Consider the following 20,594-nt stretch of genomic DNA (forward strand, 5'->3'; position numbering starts at 1 on the left):
CTCAGAAAATGTTGGCAGAATGGAAGAGTTATCTATTAGGATTATTTGTATTTAGAAGGGAACAATAGAATAAAAAATATATTTGTAAAGATTTTATCTATCTATTTATATAGAGAAGGGAAGGGGGGAAAAGGAGAGGGAGAGAAACATCAATGTGTGGTCACCTCTTGCACCCCCTACTGGGGACCTGGCCCATAACCCAGGCATGTGCCCAGACTGGGAATCGAACCCTTTGCTTTGTAGTCCAGCACTCAATCCACTGAGCCACACCAGCCCAGGCTAAAAAATTATTACACTTTAAAAATAATTTTAGAAAGTACAACTCTAGGTTAAATTAGAACATAAGATTAGACCTTTTACATTTTTTAAAAATTATTCTTAAATTCCTTTTATGGTCTCTAATCTGAAATTTTTTAAACAATTAAAAAGTTTTATTGTGCTGTTGGCTATAATCTTTTGGGAGAAAAAATCTGATATTTATTATTATATTAAATATCCCCTTATATATACCTAACTCTGCACACTTTATCATAAATTATCATTTTATGTGTGACTAAAAAATTCTCTCAATTTGAAGACAGTAGAAAATTGTAAGCACATGTAATACTCTGTTATCCTAGTCTTTCATGGCGGCCCCCTGAGGACACATCATCAAACAACACCAACTGTACTGTAGAATAGCTAAATGAGATAGAGCATCTGGCCCTTGTCCCCAGACATAACATTCCAAAGGAAAACTAGGGTGAATATGCAAAAGAGCCCCGTGAGCCTGTACAAAAGTAACGTGAAATTGTAAGTACAAATTAATATAGCCAAAATCTTAGATGGTCTCAGGTGTAGACTTAACTATGTAATTCACATGTGCATGGATTGAGAGTGCTAAGGGGTAAATAAGGCACATTTGCAATAACTAAAGCCAGTGGTGATTTACTCACTGATGGATTCGCAGAGGAAGAAGGGCCTGCAAAGGGTCTGGAGGAGGGGAAAGCCTTGGCTTGGTGGAGAAAGAGGGAGAGGCCTTTGAGAGAAGGAAGCTCAAATGGTAGCCCAGAGGCCTCTGGGAAGAATGGAGAGCAGAATGGACTGGACTGTCAGGAGAGAGCCCGGTGTCAGGAGAAAGGCAGGGAGGGACTCAGGGCGGCCTGTAATGGGTGGACAGTGATCACACCCCCGTGTGGGAAACCAGAGCCTGTGCGTGTTTCCAGAACAGTGACATGGGATTAAACAACAATACTGTCCCCACCTCCCTCCCCACTTCCAACCCAACTGGTTAATTCCCAGGAAAATAACTAGACCAAGCTGCTTTAACACAGGGTATTTCTGATGCCAAATGAAATCACAACACTTGTCAGTGCACGGGGTTATGACACCTGCATTTTAAGATCCTCCGATGGTACAGAATGCTGGTCGTTCTACATTAATGTGGACATGGGGCACATGACTGATTTAGCTTAACGACTGGCAGTAATACCAAGTGCTTTAGCAGTTTTTGAAGTTATTATTAATATAGGAAATATGTCCACATTATCAGTTCTCTCTGCCTAAGCATTGCCAACATGGTCTCCAAGCTCAGCACTTCTCCATCTGCACCCTCCACCCCCACCAGGCTGCGCTTGAGGGGTAACAAAGATATTTAATGCTGCCAGTCATCTGAGGGCTGACTCTTGATGACACGTGAGAAAACAGCCTGAGAAAAAAAACTCTTCAGGGAACACTGTTCTCGCTGTTCTGCATGTTCTTCTTGGAAGAAGACTGAGCATTTTAAAAATATTTTTACTTTTTATTTTGAAATAGAAATAACAGAAAAGTTGCAAAATATAGTACAGAGACTTCCCATATGCCCTTGAGCAGTTTCCCTAAACTTAACATCTTCTGTAGTTTTGACACTATTACCAAAACCAGGAAGTTAACAAAGATACAATACTATGAACTAATCTACAGACCTCACTTGAACTTCACCAGTTTTCCCACTGATGGCCTTTTTCTGACCCAGGATCTCACAGTGCACTGAGCGGCACTGTTTCCTAATTCTCTTCCAATCTGTGACGGTCCCCTTGTATTTCTTTAGCGCTCATGACCTCCACGCTTTAGAGCAGTGCTGGTCAATTATTTTGCATTATGCCTGTACTTTTTAGTTCACCAATGTCATGTCCTGTTTAGGTTGAAGCCGTGCATTTTTGGTAGGAAAAGGACAAAGTTGATGCTGCGCCCTTCCAAGTGCATCACACTAGGAGGCACACGATGCTGATGTAGCTTATTACTGTGGTATTTACCCTGATCATTGGGTAAAGAAGACATCTGCCAGCTTCCTGCACTGTAAAGTCACCGTTTTCCCTTTGTAATTACTACATATCTTGGGGGAGATATTTTGGGATCATTCAAATATCCTGTTTCTCACTGCTCGTTTGCCTAGCAACCTCAGCAGCCACTGGTGGCTCTTGCCTGCAGTCACTCCTGCAGTGGTGTTTGCCTAATTCCTTCATTCCTTCTACTCTTATTAATTGGAATTCTACTAAACCAAAGACCTAGCCCTTCTTCTCCATATATTTATTTATTCAATTACCTAGAGCAGTATGGACTCATGAACTAAATTTAGTTTATTCCGTGGGCTACATCCCAATGCTATAATTATTTTACTGCTCAAATTGCTCAGGCCTAGACTTTTGGGAATGCCTTCAAGCTGTCTCCAGTGTCCTTTCAATAAGTCTCCATCCTTCCTTTTGGGGGCACTTTCTTACTTTTGGCATCACAAGATGTTCCAGGTTCATCTAGTATTTCCCCTGCTCCAGGCCTGGGATCAAATATTTCTCCAACGAGCTCTGATTCCTTTTACTAAAGGGATGGTGACCACAGGGGAGGGATGACCGTGAAAAGAAGGGGAAGGGACTAGTTAAAGAGCATGTGTGGATGACCCATGGACATGGACAACCGAGAGGGAATTGACTGTGGGAGTGGGTGTGGGGGGATGGGTGGAGGAGGGCAAAGGGGGAAAAGTTGGGACAATTATAATAGAATACTATAAAAAATTTAAAAAATAAATAAAATTAATTAAATTTATAAGTTAAAGAAGAAAAAAAGAATGGTATTTAGAAACCAAAATCTGGGTCCTCTCTGCAAACAGAGCTAGTAAATGTATGTCGTCACAATGACATACTTTTTAAATCTGTTGTTTTCTTTAGCATGTCTTTCAAAATTTGGTAGGTTAATTGTAGTAATCTGTCATCTAAAAGGAATTTTTATCAGGAGACTATGAAGACAGGCATGTTTAACGTAGCTCCCTTGAATGCTACTGCACAATGAAACCCTTAGGGATGTGTGGAAATCGGCGGACCTGCCAGATGCCTGAAATCAGCTCACCCTGTCACGCAGGCCCATCATCACCCTGTAAGGGCAGACCACCCTTCCCCGGTCCTGAGTGGGACAGAAAAAGTACTTTATGTAATCCTCCTCTAAAATTTCCACTTAAAAAAGTCATTTCCAGCAGTACTTTCAACTGTCATCTGAGACTCCTACTTAGCAAACCCTTTTCCTAAAGAAAGTGCCCCGTTCCACACGTGGGCTGGGACAGAGCATGCCCATCCCGGGGCCACAGGGGAGGAGGCAGGCCGCTGTGCACTCACACCGGCCCTCCCTGAGCTCAACAGCATTTCACCTGCAGCATGATAGTCAGTGTGCTCTTTAAACTTTGTTCTGGAAGAATTTTAGATTTACGGAAAAGTTGCAAAGATAATACAAAGAATCCCATATTCCTCCCACCTTTTATACATCTTATGTAACTATGATACACTTGTCAAAACTAAGAAGGTAAAATCAGCTACACTCAGATCTCATTCGGATTGTGCCACTTTTATGCTGATGCTCTTTCTCAGTTCCAGGATACAGGCTATCACATTTAGATAATCCATTTTAACAGAAAGGTGTTTTTTTTTTTAATTAGATTAATAGATCCTTTTATATGATATTTAATTTATTCTAAGATATAACCCATTTTTCCTTTTCTTATTTGGGCATTCTTAATTTAGGCAACTACTGTGTTTCACTCGTGGCTGTACCCAGCCTTTTGCGGACCCATGCCCACTCCCTCTCGCCCGGGGCCCCTGGCCGGTACATAACCCGCTGCAGCGCAGCCCGCACGTCCACGCTCACCCCAGTGACAGGCCATCTGAGTACCTGTTAACTTCCTCAGCGCGCTGCATTAGTCTCATGTCAGCTTTACGGTCCTGAGGTTCACATCCAACCCCTCGTCCTATGTTTCACAGCCTATGTTTCTCTAGATTTTTTCTAAGTTATGTTCTAATTTGTTGCAATTGTATGAAAGTCGTTTACTCACTGTTTCAACCAGTATTTTTCATGGGTCTACTGTTTTCCAGGCACTGTGCTGGAGAATACGCGCAGCACAGAATGGACTAATCAGACACAGTTACTCTCTGGTGAGAGAAACAGCCAGTAGACAAGAAAATAAAAGTAGTTTCAGATTGTGGCAAGTGGTGCAGATGGGGAAAGAGCATTTCCAAGGAGAGAGAATACCCGGGAGCCTACTTTAGAATTTGCGGTAGCTCAGGACTCTCTGAGGAGGTGTCTTTTAAACTAAGATCCCAAGAAGGCAAAGGTACAGAATGCAAAGGTACGAGGGATGTTTCTTATGTAAGAAATAAATTAATGTTTCATAATGTTTACTATAAAGAGTGACACGGATGCCTTCAGTCTCAAGTCAGGCAAAGCATTCTGGGAGAAGACAGGGAATTCTGTAAGTTTGAAGGATTGAGGGTGACTTAGAAGTTTGCAGAATGGTTTATAAATAACCTAAACTTTAAAATCATTTATATTTATCTTTTAAAATTTCTACCTTAGAATGCTTTATGATATATGTACAAAACAGTACAATAGGACATGTTTCTAATTTATGTATCTAAATCTATCTACGTACAAACACACTATACACACATGCGCACAGAGACACACACATATATGGTGAAAGGGCCATCAAAACACTTTGGAAAACACCTCAGAGTATGAGTACGCCCCTTGTCCCTGGTCCATCAACATCCCCCATTTGTACCTCACTGCAGACACAGCTGGCATCTGTCTAGACCAGTGATTTCCGGACTTAGCTGTGTATCAAAATGACCTGGGAGTGGGGTTAAAATTAGATTCTCGGACTTTCTCCCCAGCAAATTCTTACTCAGTCTGCGATGGAGTTCAGAAAACTGTAACACTGAAGAAAGAACTCCTTATCGCACTCAAGGCACTGACAGGTCTGGGAACCAATGGTAAAAGACGAGACAGGAATGTGTTTTGTGGGCACAGATAGCTGTATATTGAAATGCATACGTATGTGGGTCACCTGTATAGTTTTATCTTTCTCTTCATATCCAAACCCGCTCTTTAAAGACAAGGAAGCAAATGTTCCTCACTCGTTGTCCACATTTGGCTTGTTGGACTGTTGGGAACCGCCCTGCCTGGTTTGAGAAGCTGTAACCCCCACCAAGGCTAAGGCTGAGGGAATGACCTTGGACCATAAGCCACCAAGGAGACAAAAGCTTATCTCCCTGGCAGGAGCGCCGTTTCTGCTCCATTTTACTTCATCCATAACTGGCCCCCAATGCTTGGTCAGTTAGCCAATGATGGGTAAGATTCTCCAAGGGCGGAATGACCTTAGACAGGCATGATCACGTGGGAGGCCCCCAAGGAAGGACTTTGAGGGCTACAGCAAAAGGGGGTGATGGACCCTCACCCCTCGGCTTTGACAAAGTCTGAGTCCTCATTGTCTGCGAGAAATTTCCTAATCTCCTGGCTGCCTTACTTCCCTTGCTCCACCTAGGCCTGAAACAATGACAGAGGGTGGGTGCAGCCCTGTGCTGGAAAGGGCGGGTTCCCCAGGCAATCAGGCCTAAGAAAGAATATGTAAAGTCCTGTGAAACCTGCTTTGTTCAGAATGCTCTCAATTAGATGATAAGGGTCCAAGCAAGAAGTAAGTTTGTTCCTCAAAGTTTTACAGCTCTTTAGCTATAAAGAGCTGACTCAAAATAGGCCTCAGAGTTCTTTGTTATCTATTGTTTGATCCTTACTGTCTAGCAATGATTAAGGAGCTTTATCTACATTCCAATGCAAATGAACCCAATGAAAGCCCATTGAGGAACGGGCTCCTGCCCCTTCTCCTCTGAGAGAATGGCAACCTTTCCTCCCCAAGCAGATCATGTCTTGGCAGACTTATTCTCATTCGTGGCAGCTGGGAGGGGGGGAGCCCTGCAGGTGGAGCCCCCCGACACTGGACAGTATGCCCTGGATAAATGCTATCTGTTGACTTGGAGAAGATTAATAAAAAAGGCTAACCTCATTAACCTGGTCTTTAACACAGCAATGAGACACCATAAATGGTCGATGAATAGTCATTTACAATATCAAACACTAAGTATTTACAAACCAATGAAATATTTCTGACCTGGGACCAGAATGGTAATGGCTGTCTGCACCGCCTTCCGGATGATGCTGTCTAAGGCAAACATCCAGTGTGGCTTGATGTTATGGTTCCGAAGAACTTTATTAACCTGGAGAAAGAGAGTGACACTTAGTCTACTTTACTTTTTAACTATAAATAACTTAGCTGATGCAAGCATCTGGGTGGCGGTTTATCAACAAAATAACACAAAGTTTTCTTCCCCTTGAGATGTGAATAATTTATGTCACCTGGAAAACAAGTGAAAAATTGACACTTCAGTTTAAAGTTCGGTGAACCCCATGTAAGCCAATGAGATACCTTCCTTAAGGGAAAGGCATGCCTGTTAAATGGGAAGGTTGCTCCGTCGGGACTTAGAACACGTGGCTTCCACCTTTCATGATGTCTGCAGACTAGAAGGCTGAGGAGGTAAAGTGGGGGAAGAGTCAGAGGGCCTTTAGATAAAAATGAACAGTTTCCCTAAATGTTATGACTCTGTCGTCTAACCCAACCAAGAGCTTTGGCACACTCTGGTGACCTGGAAAAGCAGGTGCAGGGGGTAATGAGTGTGTAGTGAGTGCCTGGACTTCCTTCCCACACTTCTTCACATCTGTAAGTGGGACAATAATCTGTTAAAGTACTCCAGAAAAGCTGTTCACGTGAAAAAATCTTTGTTGTAAGGGTATGTATGTATGTGTTTGGTTTCCGAGAGCATGTTACACAGGTCTGAGTGCAGGAAATGCCGAACCACTGCCGTGTTTGCTTTAACAGCTCATCGGGTGCCAATGCCAAGTCCTGATGCTCTTGAGGGTCCCCTGGGTCTCAGGCCCTCTGGAGCAGGCTGGGCCCAGGCTCCTGAATGAAGGGGCGGCTTCTGCATGGAACGTTCTGCCTCCCGTCACCTGAGGCATCAGGCACTTCGGTGATGCCCAGGGCCCGCTGCTCTTTCTCTGTGCACACTCAGGCTCCCACAGCCAGCTTTGGCTGGGAAGCTCACGAGGTTGGTGGGCCAGCCCAGGGTCCTTGGGTGGCCATGACTTCCCCTCCAGCCTAGGAGACAGGTTCTCAGGGTGGGCTGGAGTTGTGGCTTCCAAATCCTGGGAGGTGACCAGCCCACCTTCCATTGCTGCCCTTCTGCTTGTGGATGCCCCCTCTGAGCCTTTAATGAGGAATTTCCAGGACCTGAGGAAGAGCAAGCAGTGGACCAATGGTGGGGGCGAGTGCTGACGAGCTGGGGCAGAGTGCTGTTAGTGCCGGGTGTGGAGGGGCTGGGCCTTCAAGCGGCCTTCAGTGGGGATGGGGTCTGTGGGTCCAGCCCTACCCAGACTGGGCACTAGTGACAAGGAGCCGGCTGTCCCCTCAGGGACTTGTGGGATGCCAGCCTCCTCTGGGGGACACCAGGCCTTCCATTCTGGGGTTCCTGGGCAAGAGGGCATTTTCTTCCTCACCCTCTCCTGCTCCTCTGAGGGGCAGATCCTGGCCCACTTCTGGGGTCGGTACCAAGTTTGGCTCCTGTACACCTTGGCTGTTCTCAGGCCCCTCATCAGTGTTATCCTCTGAAGAGTCCACCTCATGGATGGCCTCCTGCTTCTGCAGTGACTCTCGCCGCTCAGCTCGGTCCTGTGGGAGGGAGCCTAGAGCTCGTGAGGAAGCAGGCTGCAGCACCCCCTTCCCTGGCGGCGCCCCTTCCCAGACAGCGCACTCCTAGTCCCAACTACCTCCAGAGGACTGACTCCCTGGGTGGCACTTCCTTCTGTAGCCCCGGGTGGGGCAGGTCAAGGCTACGCTTTCGAGAAGTGGCTAGCTTCTTCTCAGAAGCAGCAAGTGCAGCCACCAGTTTCTCAGCTGACTGCACATAAGGGTATCTTTTTGAAGTGACTGGTAATATCTCACACATTTCAACAGACACTGAAATAGATATATGCATGTCTTTTTTCTTTTTAAAAATTGTGTTAAATAAGCATAACATAAATTGATCATGTTAACCACTTCTAAGCATGCAGTTCAGTGGCATCAAGGACAGTGACACTGTCATGTTACCACTGTCAATCTCCAAAACTCTTTTCATCTTGCAAAACTGAAACTCTGTACCCATTATTATAACTCCACATTGCCTGCCCCCTCCCCCCAGCCCCTGGCAGCCACCATTCTACTTCCTGTCCCATGAATGATAGCTACTCTAGGTATCTTAGGTAAGTGGAATCATACAGTATTTTTGTGACTGGCTGATTTCACTTAGTATAATGTGTTAGAACTTCCTTTTTAAGGGTGAAGAATGTTCCACTGTATGCATACGTATGCATCACCTTTTAAAAACTAAACTTTATCATAAGGCTGGGAGAGGCTTATTTAAAATTTGGATTAACTCCACTAACTGTTGGTTGACGCTGGACTCTAAGAAAAGAGGCGAGTTTTTTAACAGGTGCCTGACTAGAGACCTTGGAGGTGACCGAGCTGCAATCCCACACCAGCAACTGGAGTTCCAGCTGGTAAGACCTGCCCCTCCTCCATCTTCATCAAAACCCCTGCCAGAAGGGAATGGGTCTGCGGGGTTCCTCACAGCGGTTGTTCCCCAGGAAGGGAAGCACTGCTCAGGTGATCACTTGTTCCAGGAAATCCTACCAGAATGAGCGTGTCCTGGTACCTTCGTTTCTTAAAGGACTTTCCTGCTCATTTGACTTCACACTGGGTGTAACACCTGATAAACTAGAATGTTTCTCTCCAGAGTCACACACGGAAGATGGACACGGGTCCTCTATAACCATGTCATGAAACGTGTACTACACAGGGCCCGTCCTCTGAGTTCATTCCCGTTCTGTAGGGCGGTGAGTGAACGTGTGAGTGAGAGAGTGTGTGTGTGTAAGTGTGCCTGGAGCATTTACTATTAATGACAGGCTTTGCCCGTTCTTTTCACTTCCCATGACCTCAATCACGTCAGGAGTCTCGTCCCCACTCACAATATAACCTGAAGACCAAGTGGCTTCACAGAGTCTAAGAGAATGTCAGTGGCTGTGGAAGAATTATAAGAATTCCATAAGAATGTGGAAGAATTTGGTTTTAAATCGAGAATCATTTGACGCTCTAAATATAATTGTCATGATACTTTCTACATAAAGGCAATAAATATATTAGGAGTAAATTAATTTTTGAAATTTAAATAAAATTACGCAAAGTACTTCCATATTCACATGACAGCCACTGCCAAGAACTCTCTTATTTTATTTGTTTGTTTGTTTATAGAGAGAGGGGAAGGGAAGGAGAAAAAGAGGGACAGAAACATCAATGTGTGGTTGCCTCTTGCGCATCCCGTACTAGGGACCTGGCCCATAACCCAGGCATGTGCCCTGACTGGGAATCGAACCAGTGATCCTTTGGTTTGCAGGCCTACACTCAGTCCACTGAGACACCCCAGCCAGGGCAGAACTCTCTTATTTTAATCTCCTATACCTTGTAAGGGCCTTCCAGAAATAGCTTCAGGCTTTTTTGGAACAAAGTTCCACAGGTAAGTCTCATTCAAAAATAGCAGATATGGATTTGAATCAGGCCTTTGGAAGACTGACTTCTAGTTGGTATTGCCTAGCAACCAAGTTTGAAAGAGAGGAACTGTCAGCAATGTGTCATTACATCACATATATTAATTTTCATTCACTGACACCCTATACTCTGAAGTATGTTGCTGGCCAGGAAATACTGAATATTTATTAAACAAAAGTGTTTGAAATGTTCTGAATGGAAACCAGAGAAAAACTGAAAAAAAAAAATATATATTGGTTTTATTCATTAGTGGCCATTCCAATCTGTATGGTCATTCTCTCAATGACCACTAGATGGCACCTGCCACACAGAATTGGAAAGTGCATGACTCAAGAGTGTTTCTGCTGCTCAAGTCACCAAAATAGTGACCCACTGCTTAATGCGTAAGAACAAAGGTCAGCCCTGGAAGATGTTTACGACTTTTGCTATGTTACACAGTGTTCAATTTTATGTGTATCTAACTTTGGAAGATGCAAATACAGAAAACAAATCTCACACTGACAAGCACACAAAAGGTCCACCATCTCACACTTATCCAAGGGGAAGACAGTTCACTGAAATTATTAAAGAAAGCAAAGATAACAGAACTGAATGTTTCATCCAATTTTTTTCTGACTAATTTTAGCCGGAGCTTGTGGGAAAACTTTGGCAAAAAGACCACACTTACAGCATCTTGAAAACTGAAGAGCACCACCTGGACCTGACTGATGCCGTGGCTGTCGAAGTCAAGCTCCAGCTTCAGCTTTGACAGCGTGGTGGCTATGATTTTGCGGTCAGTGGATCTCACAAACTCTCTGAGGCTGGTGACGAGGGTTGTGATGTGCTCCCATTTTAGTTTCGGTTCTTCGGACCCCTGCGAATAAAAACCATGTCACTCAATCATGCTGGACATATCAGCACAGGCCTGCCACTCCCACAGCTCCTGCCGAGAATGTCTGGGCTTCCAAATGCTCCCCGCCAAGGAAGAAGACCCCATTTGGATGATATGGCTCCTTTCCCTTCTACGTCCCTCCCCAAGAAATAATCGGATTTTGGGAGGAAGGGCACCTACCCCATATGTTGGCTAATAGCCATGATACAGTCAGATATACAAAGCTTTGCCCAAGCAGAGACAGGCAGAGGCAGTAAGATTCTCGCTCTCAGAATTTTTAATCAGGAACCAAGGAGAGATTCAAGCAATAAGCCACAGGACCTCAAGCTCAAAGTCTCCCAGAGAGGGATGTCATAAAACAGGGACAAGAGTACATCCAGTCATAAGGAAGCTGAAACCATGAAGTTGAGAGTGACAATCGATATGGAGAGAAGTGGACACAAACAGGAACGATACACCGAAAGGCCCACAGCCACCAAGTCAGGTGCACAAAATCCAGGAACCTGAAGTCCCCTGGAATCACACTCCAGGCTTGTCGAGGCACCGCGGCAGGACTACCTTGAGAGTCCACTTCCCTCATGTGTCTCTACCTGCATGTCCCCAGTACTTCAGTCGCCCTGGAGTGTGTCACTTCCTTGCAGCTGAAAGGGGCTTGCTCCACACTCCGTCCTTGAAACAACTCCTTACCCACCAATGAGGCAATTAGTTATAAGAATTGATCAATGGAGCCCTGGCTGGCATAGCTCAGTGGATTGAGCGCGGGCTGCGAACCAAAGCGTCGCAGGTTCGATTCCCAGTCAGGACACTTGCCTGGGTTGCAGGCCATGGCCCCCAGCAACTGCACATTGATGTTTCTCTCCCTCTCTCTTTCTCTCCCCCTTCCCTCTCTGAAAATAAATAAATAAAATCTTAAAAAATAAATAAATAAATAAATAAAAGTAAACCAAAGTACCTTTAAAATTCCCTTCTCAAGTTGAATTTGTTTTTTTCCTTTGCTCAAGAAACACTGCTTTCTTAAAGATGACAGTAGGATGTTATTTATTCTCAGGATTTTTATTATGCTTATTTCTAACTCATACATTCTATTATGGAATCATCAAAATTAAATTCCTCAACTGGGTTGTGAAAATCACAATTTCTAGTATTCTATTACAATAAAAGAGAAATACCCCATCAAGTTCCTCCTCTCAATATATTTTCATCTGGAAGCTCTCTCTCATGCTTAATGTTTGCATGAGAAAAGATTATATTGCAGCTTGAAAGCTGTCATTAAGGAAATATTTTAAAATCAGACTGGGAACAATTATAAACTGTTTCTTTTCTTACCAAGAATTAAATTACCCCCAAAGTAAAGGTTCACAGGCAATATCGTAATAACATGAAAATATGTTCAGGAAGAAAAATGTGTTACTCAGGAATTGGAAGCTTAGCTTAGTGAAAAACCATGGTTGCCAGCAGTTTAAACAGCAAGCATTTTTGACATTAGCATTGTTTTTACAACAGAAAAGCATGTTGCTCCTGGTTTTTGGATGTGAGGGCCACTGTCCTACAAAGGAATGCTGTTTACTTCGGGAAATGTATTCTCTCTAGTATTTCAGCCACTTACATAATCATTATTTGTGTTTTTATTTCCTATCTCCATGTGCGTTCACGAATGTGCTTGCATAAATGGGCTCCTTTGTTATCACGTAAGCCTGATTCACTCTCCAAAGGTAGCATTTGACAGGGTGCCTTTTTCTAAGCATGCCTGGTACCATCACAGAATCTTCTGCAAAGGTGCTCTCTATTCTTTAATTTTAAAATTTCCTTAAAAATGATGAGTGGATGTCTCCAGGGACGCCATAGTGGATGTCTGTAGGGACACTACAGACTGAAAGGGCTTTTGTGGGCAGTTTTCAGGGCCCGACCAACATCTACACTTTGGTCTTGTTATTAAGGATAGGCTTAAAAGGAAGGTTGTATCTGGAAATGTTTAATACAATGAAAAGAATTATTTCTATCTGGCTGCAGAAAAAAATGTAAAGATAATAAATAATTGTTATTAGCCTGTTTGCTAACAACAATAATAATAGTTAACATTTGTGGAACACTTTCTATTGCCATCTCAATTGCTCATGATCTTAGCTTTTCCTTATAGTATTTTCTCTTTTTTTGCAGACGAGGCAATTCAGAGCAGTTAAATAGCTTGCCCAAATCACACAGCCTTTAATTTAAAGTGGTGGAACCAGGTCCCACAAATAGAGGCAAGTTGAGGCCGAGCCCACGCTCCCAATCATTACATTCTTCTGACCCAAACAGCTGAAGAGCCAGCAGTAAGCCTGGGCCAGGACCTGCTTTATCACTAGATTGTCAGGTGGTATCACAGGAAAGGGTTCACGGGTCCTTAGCAGTATGATCAGAAGGACCCTTGCTGTTACTTGATGATTCTGGATTTAGCATGTGATTCTGACCAGCAGTTTCTGGTCCTCACTAGTCCTGCCCTATTGCTGCACCAAGGCATGCCCTCTGATGGCATATTTTAACTTAAGGTTTTCTTTCATTTCTCCATGTACAAAGAACATTCAAGTGTGCAAGTGTGATTAAAAAATGAGATCACAAAAAAAATTGAACAGGATTAGCCAACATCAAAATTTAAGAATTTCAGCACAGTTATGGGAGTGAAATCTCTTGCTGGGCTCTGTGATGGGATGGGGGACAATGACAGTGATCAAGGTTGGCTCTGCCCTGGTGGACATATGGTCCAGCAGGGAGACGAAGAAAAACCCCAGGCAGCCCTCTTCAGTGCTGGGAAAGCACACGCTCTGGGGAGGAGTACGAGATTTAAGCAATCCCTGGGCTCCATGTTTCTGGCGCGAAACAGGCATCTTACACTAGTGGCCAGAGGGGAGCCCTTCACTCCACAGTGGCTAAAAGTAATTCCCTCCGCACTGCCCCCCTACACCATCCCCTCCCCTGCTTTATGTTTCTCCCAGCACTTGTCACCATTTGTCACCCAGGAAGGAGAGCAGTGTGGTGGTTAAGAGTACAGACCCAGGAGCCAGACTGCCTGGCTCTGCCACTCAGACCTGCGTGGCCCAGGCTAGTTACTTGCCCCTCTGCAGAACAAGGGTGCTAACAGAGCCATGGCTGTAGTGCCCCTGTCATGAGGGCTAGAGGAGTAAGTGCCTATGACAGCCTAAGGAACATACCTGACCCCCAGAAATTGCTTGTTATTGCTAATGGCTTAAAATTTATTATTTTTACAATGCTTATTATGATTACATATTATAACTATATATTTAATTATATATGTTACCATACAAGGTGGGGCAAAAGTAGGTTTATAGTTTTGAGTACACAGTACAGTTTATTCTTGTATTACTTATTATTTTCCATGCAAACAACTGTAAACCTACTTTTGCTCCACCCTGTGTATTTAAATACATACTTACTCATTTTTTATGTTTGCCTTCCTCCTGTAGAATGATAGCCTCAATGGGATGCAGTTTTTTTTTTCCCCCAGTTCTGTTCACTGTAGTGTCCCTAGTACACAGAACAGTGCCTGGCATGTAGTAGATGCCAGTATTTGTGAATAAATGCACTGACCTCCAAGTGCTGCCTGATTGCTCTTTCCCTCTGAACTTGGTTCCCCTTCCTATCTCACGCCATCCAATTCTCAGTTATCACAGTGAGAGGAAGGAAAGGCAAGAGAGAAAGCTAAAGGTTCAAGGTCGTTCCCATGTCCTCCCACTCCTGGGCAGCACCCCATGCTCTCATCCCACCCCTCTGAGGGCCCTGGCTACCCCCCATTCAGAGCCCCTCCTTCTTGGGCCTCAGAGTAACTATTCGAGGCAGTTTCCTTTAGTCTCAAGTCAGGGTTTTCCCAGAAAACACAGATGGTGCTCATTTCAGTTCTCCTTGTACCCAGAGACCCTTTCAGTTCCTCCTGTGTGATCAACAAAGGTGGACAGTAGAGAACTCCTAAGGTGATGGAGTCAGCAGAGACACTTAATGGGGTTCTCAAGACGAAGACAACTGGGGCTGAACAGGAAGAGCCAAGAAATGTGTACACACACTCGCGCACGAGCCTGCCTGGTCCATGCACACCCCAATCCAAGCCGAGGACAGGTAAACTGCTGGACTGAGAAACTAAATGCCTGACCCAACTCCTTCAGCTCCACCCTTTTTGCAGCTGTTTCTCCAGGTCAAAAGGGAGAGAAGAAAGTACACGCAGTCCAAGCTAATCAGGGAGGACAGGTCGTGGCCACAGGAGCTGAAGCACACGGACAAGTCCCTGGTGCTCATACGACAACTGAAACAGCCGAGTCTGGGACCGAATGTGTCTGTGGGGGCGTGTATCCAGAGAGGGTACCCTAGAGGCTTGGAGCTGGGGAAACCATTTCTGATGGTGCAGAGCAGCAAGGGGATTCCTCCTCCTATCTGTAAGCAGAATTCCAGGAAACCCATTCCCGGGTATTATGGGCTGAACTGTGTCCTCCCCCTGCCCAAATTCTTGTGTTGAAGCCCTAACCTCCAATGTGACTGTATTTGGAGACAGGATCTCTATGAGGTAATTAAGGTTAAATGAGATTGTAGGGCGGGGCCCTAGCCCAGTCGGACTATTGTTCTTGTAGGACTAAGAAGAGGAAGAGACACCAGGGGGCGCAGAGAAAAAAAAGCCGGGGAGCACGGGGCGAGAAGGCTCACTGCAAGCCCAGGAGAGAGGCCTCAAGAAGAAACCAAACCTGCCAACTTCGTGCTCTTAGACTTTCAGCCTCCAGAACTGTGAAAAATAACCTTCTGTCATTTAAACTGCTCAGCTCGTGGTAATCTGTTAGCGAACAAATACAGGAGGGAACCCGAGTTTGACGGGCCAGCCTGGTGTTTTCATGCCCAAATGGCCTCCGGCCCGCTCTCTAATTACTGCCCACTGCCCACTGTCCTCCACCCAGGTGCAGCGCCCCAAGCGCAGGGTCTCGGCTGCATCTGCCATATTTCCTAAACGCTCAGAGGACTGCCTGAGAGGTGGCCCCGAGCGACTGTCAGAATTAGCAGTTCACGTCGCTCAGTGTGTGTCTGTTGATCGCATGAACGAACACATGAAAAGTAAAAGAGGCTCGTAGGGACCAGAGGGAACTTCACCCACATGAAAAACTTCGCTTTTGACTTAAAGATAGCTGATGCTTAAACATGGGGTTTCTGCACAAGGGATCTGCCTTGTTCCCCCGCGGGGTAGGTCTGGCACGTCGTCACGGCACTGCTGCTGCCTCATGTCTCCATGTCTCCTGTGGAACTCCCACTGGCCTCCACAGTTACACTGTGTCAGCCCTGGGAAAACCAAGTCTCTGGGAAAGGTCTTACCTGAGCCAAAGACTCCATTAAGTTTCTCACAACTTTGTCTTGGTCTTCCTTCAGGATCCTGTGAAGGGTGGCCCGCCTTTCGCTGTCCTTCCTCAGCAAAAAGAACCCGGAGTCTTTTTCCTCAGGAGAAGGTGGAGCGCTGTGGTCCTCAAAATTCTCATCTGGAATGCTGTAATAATTTGCACAGCGTAAATCACAGTTGCCTTTATAAAAGGGCCCACAATACACTTCTTTCACCCAACGTAAGTCAGGTCTTTACCCCAAGAAGAGGGTCCGCATTCCTTTCGCATCTTTCTCTCCGCAGGATTTGGCTCTTGCTTTGAAAGAGAAGGGGTCCACCTTGAGCTCCGTGTCGGGAGAAACCGAGCCATACTCGCTGCTGCTGCTTGTGTCCTCCACCAGCACGGGCACCGGCAAGGATATGCTCCGCAGGTATTCTGCTTGTCAGGAGGGGGAGACAGTTAACGCTCTGAAAAACGTTCGCACACTGAAGTACCCACTGAAGAGAGCAGTATCAGTTGTTGAGTGTCTCCTTCCAACGTAAGAGGCTGGTCACGATACCCTTCCCCCCCATGCTCATTACGTGACCCACGCTGGGGCGTTGGCGAGGAGTGGGTCCCCCCGGCCCTGTGAGGAATGTCTCAGGGGCATGAAACAGGGCAGGGAGCATCAGGCCCAGCATGTCTCGGGTTCCGATTCCTTTATTTTTATTGCCCCCATCAGACTTTAGAAAGGTCATTGACAGTTTTCACATCTTTTAAAATGAAGGGCAAGATTCACAATTTTTAAACCATGTTCCCCTGAGGTTTAAGGGTCCACCTTAGCATCTTGGAGCTGCCTTGCGTGGGGTGAGTGAGTAGGATTATGAGATTCTAGAACGCAGGTTCCAACCCTGTTTTACCTACAACGAATGTGTGGTTAGCCCTACCTGTCTGGGCTCTGCCTGAGGATTCTCACCAGGGTGGATTCTCCACTAAACAGCAATTTCAGAAGCCAGTGGACTAGATGTTCTCTCCCCTACTTCTCAGACACTCTGATTCTATGGCAAACACGGGCTTTTCACTTATTTTGATGGAGGCTGGTTGGCACAAGAGAAACTGCCTACATTTCATCATATCCTGTTTTTTGTGTGTGTTTTTTTAAAAGATTTTATTTATTTATTTTTTAGAGAGGGAAGGGAGGGAGAAAGAGAGAGAGAAAAAAAAACATCAATGTGCGGTTTCTAGGGGTCATGGCCTGCAACCCAGGCGTGTACCCTGACTGGGAGTCGAACCTGCGACACTTTGGTTCACAGCCCGTGCTCAATCCACTGAGCTACGCCAGACAGGGCCAAATCCTGGTTTTAAAGTAATTTTTGCCAGGAGCATCTTTATCTAACAAATGTCCCAATACCACAAAGGTCTTTTACTAAACAAGGCAGAAGTCAAATTGTAAAAAAAGGAAATCCACTGTTTCCCAGAATCCCCCTCTTTACTGAAGTCCTTTCGGATTGGGCTGAATGGACAACTGCCCCGGAAGACGTGGGATCTCCCTCAGCAGGGGACTCCTGACTCTGTCCACGGCGACTGCAGATCAGTGATTATTCACAGCGAGGAGGTGACTGAGGAGAAGCCATTTTTCCAAGGCCACCCAGTCAGCAAGTGAACTCAGTTCCGACCCCAACGCCCACCTTCTTCATTTTGACTCTATAAAATCTTAAGATCCCATAATATCTTAAGTGAAGTTAGATTCTCAAGCCAGAGCAGAGCCCAAAGTTCTCTTGAATGACCTTGAGCACGAAGGGTGAGTGGACACGTGGGAAACGTGACTGACCATGAGTTCAGCAGATTTACACCTGCCGCCTCATGCTTATTCTAAGGCACATGTTCAGGGAGAGGGCCTGTGGGCAGAACTGTTGGCTGAAATTCTCTCCCTCTCTCCCCAAGTATATATAGTTGAGTTCACATAATTTAAGTGTGTGTGTGTGTGTGTGTGAGAGAGAGAGAGAGAGAGAGAGAGAGAGAGAGAGAGATGGGAATCTGTTTCCTGTATCACAAACCATGTGGAAGGGATAAAACTATCACAGATTGAGTTTCTGGGCATGGCTCTAAGCTTTGGTGTAGTTTTAAAATTCTGTTCTCAGAACCTAATCAGTGAAGCAGGTATCCTTACCAACATAGAACACCAGGTGAAACAGGTAAACCACTGCATGTCACCTATTCAGAAAATGGGACCAGTCGGGACCGGAACCGACTTCTGCATAACTCGAAGCAAGTGCCCATTTCACGACACCTGAAGCAGGCTGGGTGGAAGGCCGAGGAGCACTCCGGGCTCTACCTTGTGAAAATGCAGCGACTGCCCTCCAGAGTCCGGGCTGCCCATGCAGAAGGAGGAGAGGGAGATGGCTCTCCTCAGAGTTATTGACTCTCAGAAGTAAAGATGAAAAACTGGAGAGGCTGGGGCTAAGAAACAGTGACCACCGTGTCTCTACTCCAGGCTGACGGGCTTGAGGCACCAGAGGAGCCTGCAAAGACCCGCCCTGGTGGGGGGAACAACGCACATTAAGCGCCCCACCCCCACCACAGTATTTGATCAACAACTCGCCCAACTCAGGCAAATGTAAAACTGTGGTCGTTCCTCTATTATTCCCTGACATAAACTAGTTGCTCCTCCTAGAGTAAATTTACCTTCCCAGGTAGATCTGCAAAGCCAGTATTAAAAAAACAAAACAAAGGCCCTGGCTGGGTTGCTCAGCTGGTTAGAGTGCTGTCCTGATGTGCCAAGGTTGCGGGTTTGATCCCTGGTCAGGGCACATACAAGAATCAACTGATGAATGCATAAATAAATGGAACCAATTGATGTTTCTCTCTCTCTCTCTCTCAAATCAATAAATAAAACAAAAACAAAACAAAATACAACTACTCCTGACCAACTAAAACTAGAGGGAACATACAACCCCAGAGATGACAGCAGAAGGTGTCTGGCATTGAGATTTTCCACAAGAAATCCACTGGGTGGCCAACTGGTTCTAAGATAAGAAAGTGTGGACTCCACTCAAACTGAAGATTTCAAAAATACAAACACCACCTTGCACTTAGGGAGGAACAATTCAAGCTTCCTTCATGGAAGAGAAAGGGGAGGGTTTCCGACAGCATGCGCCCGGCTGGGCTTGCAGCTGCACACGTCCCTGGTCCCCAGCAGCCGCCCAGCCGCCCACGAAAGCAGGGAGTGGAGGGTGAACCTATCTGATGGGCGATCTAGAGCTGATCACCAAGCTTCAGCTCAGTGGAAAATATAACAACAAACTCACCATTTGATCCAGGTGAAAGGGCTGTGGGAAGAAAAGCAAAGAGCAATATAAACACACTGGGTTTGTTGTTACACTGAGGAATCACACAAAGTGGGGACCCGACATGGGAATTGGTGTCCTTTCCGAGCATTCCACCTGCCCACCCCCATCCCATACAAACACCAAAACTGCCAGCAACAACTAGACCATTTACCTGTTTCTTCTCTCAGAATGAGCTGTGGAAATTATTGCAAATATACCATTTATATTTTTACACTGCTGTTTTACTTATAACTGGTGATCCTTCTTTTTGGGGGGGGTTAATTATTCAGAAAGATATTCTGTAAGAGGCCATAGGTATTCATTTTCTACTGCTTGAAATTAAAAGAACATTATCTAAACAGCTTGGAAGTGTAGCAGCTCTGCTCTGTAGCCCATCAGTGGTAATTTGAAGTTTCAATGCTAAAAGGCTGTATTTCACCCCTTTTACACTTTCACCTTTGTATATTTCTGATATACAAAGGTGAAAGTGTAAATCAGGTGCTACAGATATGCTACATATCAGGAATGCCATGATAGTTTTAAACACCTACTAACCAGGTGATGGCAGACTATTACACACGAGATCCTGGCATTTGTGAGGGTGGTGGTAACACAGCTTCCTAACACTGAAACTGTGCCAGTGTTTACACGATTCCCAGTGATAGCTACAGAGTAGCTGACCTGAAACACTGTCCATCTCAAAAAAGCTTAGGATTTCATGACTGACCCATACCCTCTTCAGTGCAACAACGTACCTGAAAGCTTAGGTTGTGTCTTTTTCTTTTTGCTTGAAACTTTTAGGAACTCATCAACAAGCAAGTAGTTAGCACAGGCTCTCTTGTCAGGGTCTGGTTCAAAACACTTCAATATGAATGCCTTGGCCTCCGCTGACATGGACTCCGGGATCTCCGGGTGAACCTTAAACATTCCCACCTACAACATAGCATAAAGTGACTTCTGGGTGACATTGCATCACTCAAGCTCCAGGTTTCACGACTTGCTCTCCTAGTGCAACAAAATCTTTTATCACACACTACGAACTCACAGACTTTCCTGAAGTGAGACCGGGTATTTTTTCTGCAGGTTATGGAAAGTTTCCAGAG

General features: G+C 45.3%; 1 protein-coding gene across 2 annotated transcripts in view; it reads right to left on the minus strand.

Moving 5' to 3' along the window:
* The window catches only part of MAP3K5 (mitogen-activated protein kinase kinase kinase 5), a 180,914-nt gene that overhangs the window by 10,685 nt on the left and 149,635 nt on the right, over positions 1-20,594 (minus strand). Inside the window, exons 20-25 of one of the 2 annotated variants that reach the window (XM_028508900.2) lie at positions 20,247-20,424; positions 19,471-19,491; positions 16,441-16,618; positions 16,182-16,350; positions 10,638-10,823; positions 6,443-6,548 (exon numbers count right to left, since the gene is read on the minus strand). In XM_028508900.2, the coding sequence (XP_028364701.1) occupies positions 6,443-6,548; positions 10,638-10,823; positions 16,182-16,350; positions 16,441-16,618; positions 19,471-19,491; positions 20,247-20,424 (838 nt within the window). The remainder of the gene's footprint in view (positions 1-6,442; positions 6,549-10,637; positions 10,824-16,181; positions 16,351-16,440; positions 16,619-19,470; positions 19,492-20,246; positions 20,425-20,594) is intronic. The other variant, XM_036024775.1, reaches the window with a different exon arrangement.

The sequence above is a fragment of the Phyllostomus discolor genome, chromosome 4 (genome assembly GCF_004126475.2).
Source record: "Phyllostomus discolor isolate MPI-MPIP mPhyDis1 chromosome 4, mPhyDis1.pri.v3, whole genome shotgun sequence".
NCBI classification, from domain to species: Eukaryota; Metazoa; Chordata; class Mammalia; order Chiroptera; family Phyllostomidae; genus Phyllostomus; species Phyllostomus discolor.